The following is an 11,938-nucleotide window of genomic DNA, read 5'->3' on the forward strand; positions in this document are numbered from 1 at the left end:
GCCACGACCCGGCTTTTCTCCCCCAAAGTTCTCCTTTCCCCAACTCGCAGGCTTGGGTTAAAACCCTCCAACCTTTCTGCTATTCCCACGACGAGGCCTATAGGACCCAGAGCTATGTATTCCCTCTTTTAACATTGGCTCCCTTTAATAAATACATCGGAAACAAAATCTTCACATTCCTGAAAGATACTGCGAGAGGGGGAAAGGGCACTCGAGAAGGAACTGATTTTCGTTGAATGGAAATAGTTTGATTTACACGGAGAGTTTTGGGGTTTTTTTCACCCTGAGATATTTTTTTTCCTAGTGGAAACGCTGCCGTTGGGGACGGTTTTGAACGTGGCTTTTCCACGAGCTCCTGGTGTTGTGTTTCGAGCTCCATCCCCGGGTGTTTTGGGGACAGATCGTGGAGATTCAGTCTCAGAATTACATAAAACAAAGAAAAACACCCCTTTCGCGATCCGGGGGAAGACATTCGATGCGGAGCAAAGCTCCGGGTCGGGGATGCTCTCCCACGGCAAAAATAAAAAGAAATGCAGCGAGAAGCGGCGAGGTTATTCTGCACTAGCCGCCTCGGGGCTGTAAACACCGGGGACGGTGATCGCTTCCCAAAAAAAGCGATTTTTTTGGTGATTGTCCCCCTTCCCGAGCAGTCGCTCTGCTCCGCGTTCTGCTCCGCGCCCGCGGCCCCGGGCGGGAGGAGCAGCGGCCGCCGCCTGCCCGGACAGCCGGAGCTGCTCGTCGTCCTCTTCCTCCTCCTCAAGGGAAAAGCTCCAGAAATAACTGTCCCAACCTTCTCCCACCCCCTCCCTGGCTACCTGCCCCCGGCCTGGGCTTTCCCCAGGGCTCTCCCGTGCCTGTCCCCATCCCATCGCACCGGGAACGAGAGGGCCGGTGCTTTCTGCAGGAGGACTTTTTTTTTTGGAGGAGAGGGGGCAAAGGAGGGGAAGAGGGAGGATAGACGGAAAAAAAGCCAACGACAACCCCGATGTGAAATCCCTCTTGGTTGTACCACAGATGTGACAGGCGCCCCGGAGGCTGCTCACAACTGCTCGCCAATAACGCGGAGGGAGTTTGGAAACCCGATCGGTATCTATCTTTCCTTTAAAAGGCATTAAATTATCATTAAAAACTTGAAAAGCGAATCTGGTAGAAGGGGGGCTTGGGGAGGGGGGTGTCCCCCCTCTCTCTGCTGGGGGTGCAGCAAGATGCACCCACAGCACTGCGGCGAGGCCTGCAAGTGGTTTGTGGTGGGGTGTATTTTTTTCCCCCCTTCCTTTCTCTCTTCCTTTCCCCAGTCGCGGAAGGGAGCTCGCTGCAGCAGCCAGCACATCAGCAGCCCTGAAAGCCCAGGCTCCTTCCTCCGTGCCCACCCACAATCCCACACCCCCGCAGCGCAGCTTTCCACGCACAGTCCGCAAGAAGGTGACAAAGGTTTCAAGCGACTTACCTCGAGTGACAGCTCTCCCGATGGCACGATGCTCAGAAAGGAGGCTTTCTGGGGGGGAGGGGAGGGAGAAAAGGGGGTCTCTACCCCTCTGCCTGTCTATTCTCCCTCCCCCCGCCCGCTGTGTGTGCCAGTGGCACCGCCGGAGCTGAGCATCGGGCTCTGGGCATTCAACTGTGGAACTCCGGCACAGATTTATATATGCCCCCCGAAAAAACCCCAAAGCAACCCAAAACAAAACAACCCACCCTCATCCCTAAAGCAGCCTCGGAGCAGGTGAGGGGTCCGAAGCCCGTTCCCGGCCTCGGAGCGGCGGCGGAGGCAGAAAAGGGCATTTCTCGAGGCAGCGGGAGTTTTCGCCGATTTCTTTTTATTAAAGCACCCCCGAGCCCGTGTTTACATTGAGCAGTATAAACATCCTGCCCGGGCCCGCCGAGCTTAAAAGAGCTCACGGAGAGGGGGTTTGAAGTGGGTGAAGCTCCGCGCAGCGCGAAGCTGGAGGTCGGGCAGCTCCTCCGCTGCCCCACGCCACGCGCGGAACCTCCGCGGGCCCCGGCCCCTTCCACGGCCCTCGTGGGGCCCTTCCCGTGGTTTTCAGCAGTGGGAAGGCGGGTAGGGAGGGGGCGGAGGAGCCCCACGCAGCGTCGCGGTCACTCGTGGCATAAAACACACACACACACATACACACGCGGTGCCCCGCGTCGGGCAGGGGGGCGTCGCGCAGGCCCCCCCGAGTGGGGTAGGGCGGCGTGGAAAGGGCTCTTTAAAAGCTGCCCGCCAGCGGGGAGCGGGAGCGGAGGGGGCCGGGACGAGGCGGCGGAGGGGCCGCCCGGGAGGGCGGGGGGGAGCGGGCCGGGGCGGGGATCTCCGCTCCGCGCTTACGTCTGTCAAGGAGCGGCAGACGCCGCTGCAAAGAGATAAAGTAGAAGGCGAGCGGCGGGGCCGGAGGCAGACTCGACAGCCACGGCGATGGGAAGCAGCTCCGCGCAGCACCGGCAGCGCCAGCCCAGCTAGAGCCGGCGGAGGGACGGCGGCGGCCCCGGGAGCCCGGCCCGCCGAGGGGAGCGGGGCAGGCGGAGGCGGCGGCCGCCGGCTCCTGGCTCGCAGCAGCCCAGCTCAGATCGCTTCCACCCATCCCGCCTCCCTGCGGCCACCCCCCGACCCTCCGCCTCTCGCTCGCCTTCTGCAACCGCGCTCGGATTTAGGGATAAAGTGGGAGGAGGAGTGAAAAGGGGGGGTGGGGGGTGTCGTCGCTTCCATTTGTTTATCCGCGGAGGGGTGAAGTCTCCCGGTGGAAAGAAAACCCCGCCGGGGGGCCGGGAGGAGGCCGGAGGGAGGGTGGTGGGTGAGTGGCGGCGAGCCCCCAGCAGCGTGGCCTTTTGGGGGGGCGCTGGGGGGGCGGCGGAGGAGGGCCGGGGCTGGGGCTGGCCGCCGCGGACCTGGCCGTAGATGACTGCAGAAGCGCAGCAGGCTCTGTCCTCTCAGCCCCCTCCTCCTCCGGTGCAGAGCAGCTACGGCCCCATGTCCTCGGTGGCTGAGAAGCAGCCGCAGAGCTCGGCCATGGACACCGCGTCGGCGGGGACCGGCGGGGCCGCCGGCAGCGCCCCGGGCAGCGGCGGGGCCCCGGGCAGCGCCGGCCCTAAGGCGAAGAAGACCAACGCGGGGATCCGGCGGCCGGAGAAACCGCCTTATTCCTACATCGCCCTCATCGTCATGGCTATCCAGAGCTCTCCCTCCAAGCGCCTGACCCTCAGCGAGATCTACCAGTTCTTGCAGAGCCGCTTCCCTTTCTTCCGAGGCTCCTACCAGGGCTGGAAAAACTCAGTGCGCCACAACCTCTCGCTCAACGAGTGCTTCATCAAGCTGCCCAAAGGGCTGGGACGCCCCGGCAAGGGCCACTACTGGACCATCGACCCGGCCAGTGAGTTCATGTTCGAGGAGGGCTCGTTCCGCCGCCGGCCCCGCGGGTTCCGGAGGAAATGCCAGGCGCTGAAGCCCATGTACAGCATGATGAACGGGCTCAGCTTCAACCACCTCCCCGACAGCTACGGCTTCCAGAGCCCGGCTAGCGGGCTCTCCTGCCCCCCCAACAGCCTCTCCCTCGAAGGGGGCTTGGGGATGATGAACGGGCATTTGTCCAGCAACGTGGAGGGAATGGGCCTGGCGGGACACTCCGTGCCCCACCTGCCTGCCAACGGTGGGCACACCTACATGGGCGGCTGCACCGGCTCCTCGGCAGGGGAATACCCGCACCACGACAGCTCCGTGCCCGCCTCCCCGCTGCTCCCCGCCGGCGGCGTGATGGAGCCCCACTCGGTTTACTCCAGCTCGGCCTCGGCGTGGGCACCCACCGCCTCGGCGGCCCTCAACACCGGCGCGTCCTACATCAAACAGCAGCCTCTCTCGCCCTGCAACCCCACAGCCAACCCGCTCTCCTCCAGCCTCTCCACGCACTCCCTCGACCAGCCCTACCTGCACCAGAACAGCCACAACACCGCCGACCTCCAAGGTAAGGTGCGGACACGCGTGGGACACGCCCGGGACCGGGGACTGCCGACCATGCGTGGATCCCGGTCGGGCTGCTCCGAGCGGGGATCCTGCTTCGTGGGCAGTTTTAATGCGCTTCCCGAGGGAGAGCCGCTGTGCCCTCGCTCCTCGTCTCCCTTCCTGGGGACAACCGGGCAGCCGTCGGGGCTCTTCGCCGCTGCGGGGCCGGGAACCGCTGGGCCGAGGCTCCGCTCCCCCGGGCCGGGGCTCCGCTCCCCCGGGCCATGGCTCCGCTCCCCCGGACGGCTGCTTTGTCTCCGGGCCTAAGGCCGGTGGGTTCAGGCAGGCGGGAGCTCCGGGAAGGCGAGGCCGGGTATGCGCCCGAGGGCTCTTCCACCTCCATCGGGACTTAGAGGACTCCGGAGGGAGAAGAGGGGGAATGTCCTCATCGAGGGGTCCGCCACCCGCGCCCTCCCACCCCGTCCCATCCGTTCCCGTTCCCCGCCATCAGCTGTGTTTTCCACACATCTCAGGGCTGTATTTTCCAGGCCCATCGCCTCCCTCCGCCCACGCCAAAGCAGGCGGCCCAGGTCCCCCGAGTCCCCCACGCTCTGTAGCCTTATCCCTGACCCCGCAATGGAGCTGACGGGGGTGAATTTGCCCTGGGTCTTGGAAGGGAGATGGTGTTTTGTCCTGGAATAGGCCTTGGGAAGGACGAGGCCAGCTCTAGGCTTCGCCCTGCGGCCCAAATTCACCTCGGGATGGGGTGGATGGGGGACTCTCAGGCACTGGGGAGCCCCGGGAGCCATGGCCGGGTGATCGGGCAGATCTGGGGGGCTCTGCACATCACCCCGGGCCTTTCAGGGGAGTGGGATGTACCTGACAGAAACGGGTGTGAAGCGGACCATTAGCGGGTCAAAATCACCGAGCGAAGCAGAGGAAAAGCATGAACCGGGCCGGAGCGGTGGAGCCCGGACAGAGCCCCGAGCGGGGTTGGGCTGGGGCAGCGCCCGCTAAGGGCACCCTCCGCTCCAGGGTGTGTTCCCGGCGCTCAGCGCGCCCAAGGTCTCTGGAAAACGGAGCTGGAATCTGCCCGGAGGAGCCACCGGGCCATCCGAGGCCTTAAAACGAAACACTCCGATTAACACCCAAATGGGCGATGGGGAGCGGTCCGGGCAGGGCACCCCATCCCCAGCGCACCCCGAATTCCAGGGGCGCTTTTCCGTGCCGAAGTGGCGGAAGGAGCGGCAGGAACAGCCCCGCTCCCCGTGGCCTCTCACCCCCGGCCCCCCTCCCGGTCTCCACCGCCGGCCCCGGGAACGGACGGGCTTCCCCTCTCCGCACCCGGCGGGTATTCCGCGCGGGCGGAGGCGATGGGAAAAGCAGTCGGGGCGAAAAAAAATATAAAATGTCAAAAAAATCCTAAACCCAGCCGAAATCCCTTCTCCTCGCAGCGCCCTTGGGCCGGGCAGGGAAGCGCTTTCGCGGGGCCTCGGGAGTCCCCCCTGCCCACCTGCCCGCGCCCGCGGAGCCCCAACAGTGCCCGTGCATGGGAAAATACCCCCAGTTCCGCGCTCAGACTGGGGGGTGCGGAGGGATTGGGTTGTTGGGGGTTATTTTTCAACCCCAGACGGCGGCTGCTGACCATCTTTCCCCCCGTCCCGCAGGCATCCCGCGGTATCACTCCCAGTCTCCGAGCATGTGTGACAGAAAGGAATTCGTCTTCTCTTTCAACGCCATGGCCTCCTCTTCCATGCATTCGGCGGGCAGCGGCTCCTATTACCACCAACAAGTGACATACCAGGACATCAAGCCGTGCGTTATGTGATACGGGGCGGAAAAAACACCTCCTGGGCCGGCAAGGCCTGACCCGGGCGCTGAGCATCCCCCAGGACCCTCTCGGTGGAAGGGGGGGTCTCTGCAGACTGGCTATGGGCAGGAGGAAAAGACTGGAGCCCCGGGAAGCGGCGGGGAGTGCGGCCCTGGGGCTGAGCCTGACCCGCAGCTGAGCATCGGCCGGACCCGGCCCAGCCGGGTCTGCGATCACAGACCGTCTCTGCCTTCTTCTGCTTGGGGACGGGTTGAGAAGAAAGCAAAAGCAGCCCCCCCCACACCCCCATCACCCCCGAAACCCCCGCCTGCGAGTTTGGGTGAAGGGTTTGACAAATGAGGTTTTGATGCTTCTTAAAAAAAAAAAAATTAAATTACAAATTCTGTTTTGGAATTGGTGTTGAGCGATGCCACCGGCCCGACTGGGAGGAACAGAACCGGATCGGGCTGGGGGCGCTGGAAAGGACCCCGACCCCAAACCCCCTCGGTCCCGTCTCACTTCGAGCCCGGAAAAATACTTTTTTTTTTTTTTTTTTTTTTTTTGCCGGCAAACACCCAGCGGGCAAAAATCTCTCAGAGGGATTTTTTTTTTTTAAACTGTTAATTTTGTGGGTTTTGCCTGCATAAAGACTGCAGGATCAGACCCTATGCAGAGAGAATAAGGCACTTTGGAAAGAGACAGCCATGCTCATCCTGTTATTTATTCGACTTTTTTTTTTTTGTTGTTGCTAATAATCGAGACACGAACAGTCTCAGTTGATCAGTATTAAATCGGGGAATCTCTGTTGGCAATATTTGCCATATAGATTTTTGTTTTTTAGTTAACCTCTGTAAATTTTAAACCGATCGTGGTCTCTGTGTAAAGACAATCCTCCATATGTTTTTATAGAAATATATATATAATGAAGGATTATTCCCCTCCCTCTCCCTCTCTATTTTTTTCTCCCTGACGTTGTACAGTTCCGTGACACCTATTTTAATTCTTTCTGCACTGTATAAAATTGTAATTATGTGGGTTTGTTTTTTGTTTTTTTTTTTGGTTTTTTTTCGCCCTGCCCTTTTGTGTACGTTTTGTCTCTAAAGAAAAAAAAAACGAAATAAAACATGTATGTTATTTGTACATGGGCTTCACGATTGTATGAGCAGCAAATAAATGAGCATGCGGTGTAACAGGCGTAATTATATCTGAGGAGTCCGCGGAGCGCGGAGGGGCCACGCAGCGCCCGGCCCGGCCCCGCAAACCTTCGGGCGATAATTCCCCGTCTCGATGCAGACTCAAAAAAGGACCTTTTTGTGGCTTTTTGCGGCTTCCGCGGAGTCCCGGTTACTCATTTCCCCGCGCGGAAATATTTCAAATGAGGATATTGAAACGAAGGAGGAAAACCGGAGGTGATTTTTATTTTTATCTTTTAATTCTTCTTCTTATTATTTCATTTTTTCCCCTCCAAGAAGAAAGCGAAAGGCGGTGTTTGACAGCTCTTTACCCCTCACTCGGAGTCAAGGCGTGTGGCTGCAGGGATGGAGCCCGCGGCTCCTTGTCTCTCCTCCTCCGTCCCAGAGGGACACGGGCATTTTCCAAGCCGCGCATCCCTGTGGAATCTCCGAGGGCTACAAGAGCGGCCGCGGCTGGGAGAGCACTAAAACTTTCCCGCGGGGTTAAAAAGAAATGAAAGTTAATAAAGTTTAAGAAAATTATTAAAAATTAATAAACAGGAATAAAAAGAAGAAAAATCAAGCACATTAACTCCTGCACCATCTCTGTCCTGCTCTGGGCAGCGATAAAATCCCTGTCTGAAAAATTGGTATTTTCCTGCTAAATTTGGGAGTATTTGGTCTAATTGTGGATACTACAGTATCCAGGAATTTTTGTGCCTTAGTTTGTGGGCCAATATGTCTCTATCAACGCTCATACTATGGATATGAATGCATATAAAAAATAGATGCAGGCGAATTAATCTGATTACTTGGTTGTGTATTTCTGTCTTTATATAAGGACATTTAGTAACTGCACACTAATTAGCCCAGCTCCGTGTAATCAGCTTAATTAAAAGCAAAGGGGTTTTTTTGCTGGAACAACAACCAACAAATTTGAAATATTATTTTAATTAAGGCAGGCGGGAATAGCTTTATGAGAGTTGGTGGAGGCCTTTCTCACAGTGGGGTTTTTTGTTGTTTTGTGGTTTTTTTTGAGAAGGTTTGTGGGGTTTCGAGGTGTTGGGGGCTTTTTGTTGTCGTTGTTGTTGTTTGGGTGGGGTTTTTTTTAATCTCTTTTTAGATCTCTTTAAGATACTGACAATCTACCTGCAGTATTCCTTGTTTTCCCTGTTTTTATACCTTTCTGGGTTGATCCTTCCCTCCATCGCTGCCCATCCCTGTTGGAGGTGAGCACAATGTTACCATCCTTTTTAAATACAAGCCAAAACCAGAGGGTTTTTTGCCCCTGAAGCAAATATCTGCACTAGGTGTGGCTGAGATAAAGGTCCAGGGTTAGGAGTTCAGTCTCTGCCAAGTGGTTCTTCTTTCCTTGAAATCTCACTGTCACTCCTAAGCTTCATTTTCATCCTTTGGATTAATATTGGACTCACTCATTGGCACATAGAGCTGATGCCAGGCTGGAAGGGGCAGAGAGGCACTTTGCAAGCCTCAGGCCCAGCTCAGAGAGGTTTGATATCTGGTCCCCAACAAAGGTTGACATGATTCATTTTTCTCTCTTCCGTCGTTTTCCAAACCTGGAAAAACAGAACCACCACATACCGTGGACGCCACATATTCCTCAAGCCAGTGAGCGCAGTCTAAACAGACAGCTCTCCATCTCAGACACCCACATCAGGGAGCAGAGCCTGAAACCCCACAGGCTCCTGCCCCCAGCCCTTCGTCTGCACAAGACCAGTTTGATTTTTCCCAGCGTATATTGTCCCATGGGGTGGCAAATCCCGAGCTGCTGCCACAAGCGGTGCCTTTGTACAAGCTCCAGGAGCAGTTGGGCTCTGGAAGGAGGTCAGGAGGAATAAACTTGCTCAGAGAGGCTGTGGGAGCCCTGTAAGAGGAGATGAGCCACGGGCTTGCTCAGAAATGTGGTATTTGCTCCTGTAACAGCCCAGGTCTGGCCGTGCTCAGCTGCTGTGGCTCAACTCAGAGATCTGCTCCCTGCTCCTTGTCACCCACATCCCAGTCTGTAGGTGACACAACACGGTTTTCTTTGGGGTTTTGGCATTTCTACTGTAGGAAATAGTTTCTCCCCATGGGTGCCCTGTGCAGGCCCAGGAGTTTTCTACAGCGATGACATTTTGGAGCATGATGAGAAGCAGGGCCTGGTGTCTCCAGCTGGGTTTGATTCCAGATGTCCCCCTGGATCAGGGGACATGGGGGTCCCCAGGTGTGCTGTGCCCTGGGCTGTGCCCTGCCATGGTAGGGATCCTGATGGTGAGGCACTTCCCTCTGATCCTTCCAGGATGCTTCTCCCCATCCTTGCAAGGCCACCATTGAGCAGGAACTCCACGTTTACCTCTGTCACCTGCCCGTGTGTCCCCAGGGGTGTTTATGTCCCTAAGGCACATGGTCCCTTGAGGGGCCAGGACTTGAGGACCTGTGGGATGCTGCAGGGATACCAAGGCAGGGAGATGCCCTGCAGAGCCCCTGGAAGAGGAGATGTGGGGCTGGATCTGCTGTTGGAGGGGGACAAAATTTTGGGAGGGCCCATGGGCACGATCTGAGGCCCTTTTTGGGAGGCAGCATGGGGGCAGGAATGTTACGGAGGGGTCTCCTGGAGAAGGGGGATTTGAAGGTATCCGGGAGGATTGGAGGGATCCCAGAGGTGGGAGGGATTTAAGGGAGTTTGGAGGGATCCCGAGAGAGGGATTGGAGGGATCCGGGGAGGGAGTTTGGAGGGATCCCGGGGAGATTGGAGGGATCCCGAGAGGGGGATTTGGAGGGATGCTCAGCGGGGGGATTGGAGGGATCCCGGGGCGGGTTTTGGAGGGATCCCGGGGTACCCGGGCCGGGGGGGCCGCACCGTTCCCTTGGCGGCAGCACCATCTGGCGGCAACAAACCGGCACCGCCCGCACCTCGTCCCCGCTCCCGCCCGGCCGCGGCTTTCCCCAAAATTTGGGATTAAAACCCGGCCGGTTCGGGCGGTTTTGGACCTTTTCTCCACGGGGTGGGTGTTAAAAGTTTGCTTTCTTTCTTTAATTATTTTATTTTTAAATATTTTTTTGTATTTTTATTATTTTTATCTCTTCTTAAAGTTTATTTAGTTCGGTTTTAATTTTCCATTTTGGCATCTGGAGCTCTGAAGGGGAACATCCCTTTATCCCATCTTCAGATGTACTGGCTGTTGAATACACTGGGTGGAACTCCTCTATGGTATATTTGTGGATCAGATCTGTTCCACACCCAGGTGGGACAGATCGGAATACGTGGCATGGGATAGAATGGAGTATCCCATGGATACAGACACCTGGCACATGATGCTCTTGGGTGGGCTTGGTTATCCAGATCTGCAGAAAACTCGGTACCTTGGAGACTTTACTGGTGGGAACAAACACCTGGAATCTTAAAGGGGTATTTGGAATACCAGGTGATGAGTTTGGTACCAAGATCTTAACAGGTTAAAGGCCTAGATCCATAATAAGTAGGTGCCTGATTTCTCCCTCAAACCCAAGAAATTTAGGACCTGTGTACTCAGGATATCTGGGAAACAGTTCTTGTCACTTTTGCAGAGGGGAATTTGATTTCTGTGTCACTGAAATGCTTCTGGGTGACCACACCTGAACATTTGTTCCCTTTCCAAGCATATTTACAAGTGTAACTGCTGCCTGATGCTGTGCAGGAAAAGGCAGCACTAGGACGCTGCTGTGGGCTTTGCATTTCAAATCTCTGCCAAAAAAATCTTTGCCATGTGGAGTCATCCTGATGCAGGTGGGCTGGATAAAGGACCCCCTCTGAGGAGCAGGAGATACCCCCAGTGCCAGCAGCTCTGTGGTTGTGAGCTGATGTTATTCATAGAAACAATTATCAGATTGGCTCAAGAAGTGAGGAAAGGCATGTGGCTCTGTTGTTTTCTTAAGCAACTTTCCTTGTCAGAATTCATCTTGCCCAGTAAGAAATTAAAATCAGATTATTAATATTAGTGGTTGGACTCGATGATCTTAGAGGTCTTTTCCAATCTAAATGATCCTATGATTTTGTTAATAAAGAAAGGCAACAGAAGGAATAAATCTTATTGTTACTGAGTTTCTTGGTTGGAGATCTGTTTGCACAGGCTTATAAAAACTCTTTGAGACCAATTCCCATTATTACAGGTTGCTCAGAGAAGCTGTGGCTGTCCCATCCCTGGAATTGTCCAAGGCCAGGTTGGACAGGGCTTGGAGCAACCTGGTCTAGTGGAAGGTGTTGGAATGAGATGAGCTTTAAGATCCCTTCCAACCCAACCCATTCCATGATTCTATAATCATGGGTTGCTCTGATCCATCAAACTTCTAATAAATATTTCAACTTCAATCTTAAAGTGAGCTAAATTTTTGCAAGGGAGATGCAGGTCCTTTGGGAAATTTCACTGAGGTGAATCACTGCGTCAAAACCATGGAGTTCCTTTTCTCAGACACTTCTCACAGGTCCCCTGAGGGATCCCAAGAGGCCTGCAGGCCACTGGCACGAGCATCAGAGAGCAAACGACAATTTCAGAGGTCAAACAACCTCAGTTTAATCATGGAAAGAGGTGTGGGGACACTGGCAGTGCCACTTGACTTCGGTAGTTCTTATGCTGGTGTGAACATGAGCCTGAGCACAGATGTTTCTTTATTTAAAGCAACAGGAGTTAAAAACCCCAGAATGGCACAGAAAGGGTAGTTCTGTGGCTCAGCTCAGCTTCAGGCTAATTACTGAAAAAATAAGCAAACACACCTGGGAAAACAAGATGACATGGCCTGGAAAGTTTTGCAGGGACTTAAGAGTAGCAAGAGTTCACTTGGAGCAGAACTTGCTGCAGCAATTGTGTTCCTCTGTGGTGGTAAAGAAAAGCCACTGCAGACCAGCAACCACCTCCTTCAGAGATAGAAACACAGCACTCTGGAGCTTAAGCAGTGCAGGTGCCTGGAAACACTCTGAAAACACGATATCCCTCTGGAAAAATATAAGTATTACTCTTGTCTGAACAATTATGCACTCAAAAACACTAA

At 55.6% G+C, this 11,938-nt stretch overlaps 1 protein-coding gene across 1 annotated transcript; it reads left to right on the forward strand.

Annotated features, from left to right (window-relative positions):
• Window positions 1–2,893: 2,893 nt before the first annotated feature.
• FOXF1 (forkhead box F1) lies at window positions 2,894–7,361 on the forward strand. The gene is made up of 2 exons (XM_051801779.1): window positions 2,894–3,953; window positions 5,599–7,361. Exons 1-2 carry the CDS (start codon window positions 2,894–2,896, stop codon window positions 5,757–5,759), a joined length of 1,221 nt encoding a protein of 406 aa, XP_051657739.1. The 3' UTR covers window positions 5,760–7,361.
• Window positions 7,362–11,938: the final 4,577 nt, after the last annotated feature.

The sequence above is a fragment of the Manacus candei genome, unplaced genomic scaffold, assembly GCF_025592945.1.
Source record: "Manacus candei isolate 608988 ecotype Guabito, Panama unplaced genomic scaffold, ASM2559294v1 h1tg000053l, whole genome shotgun sequence".
NCBI lineage: Eukaryota > Metazoa > Chordata > Aves > Passeriformes > Pipridae > Manacus > Manacus candei.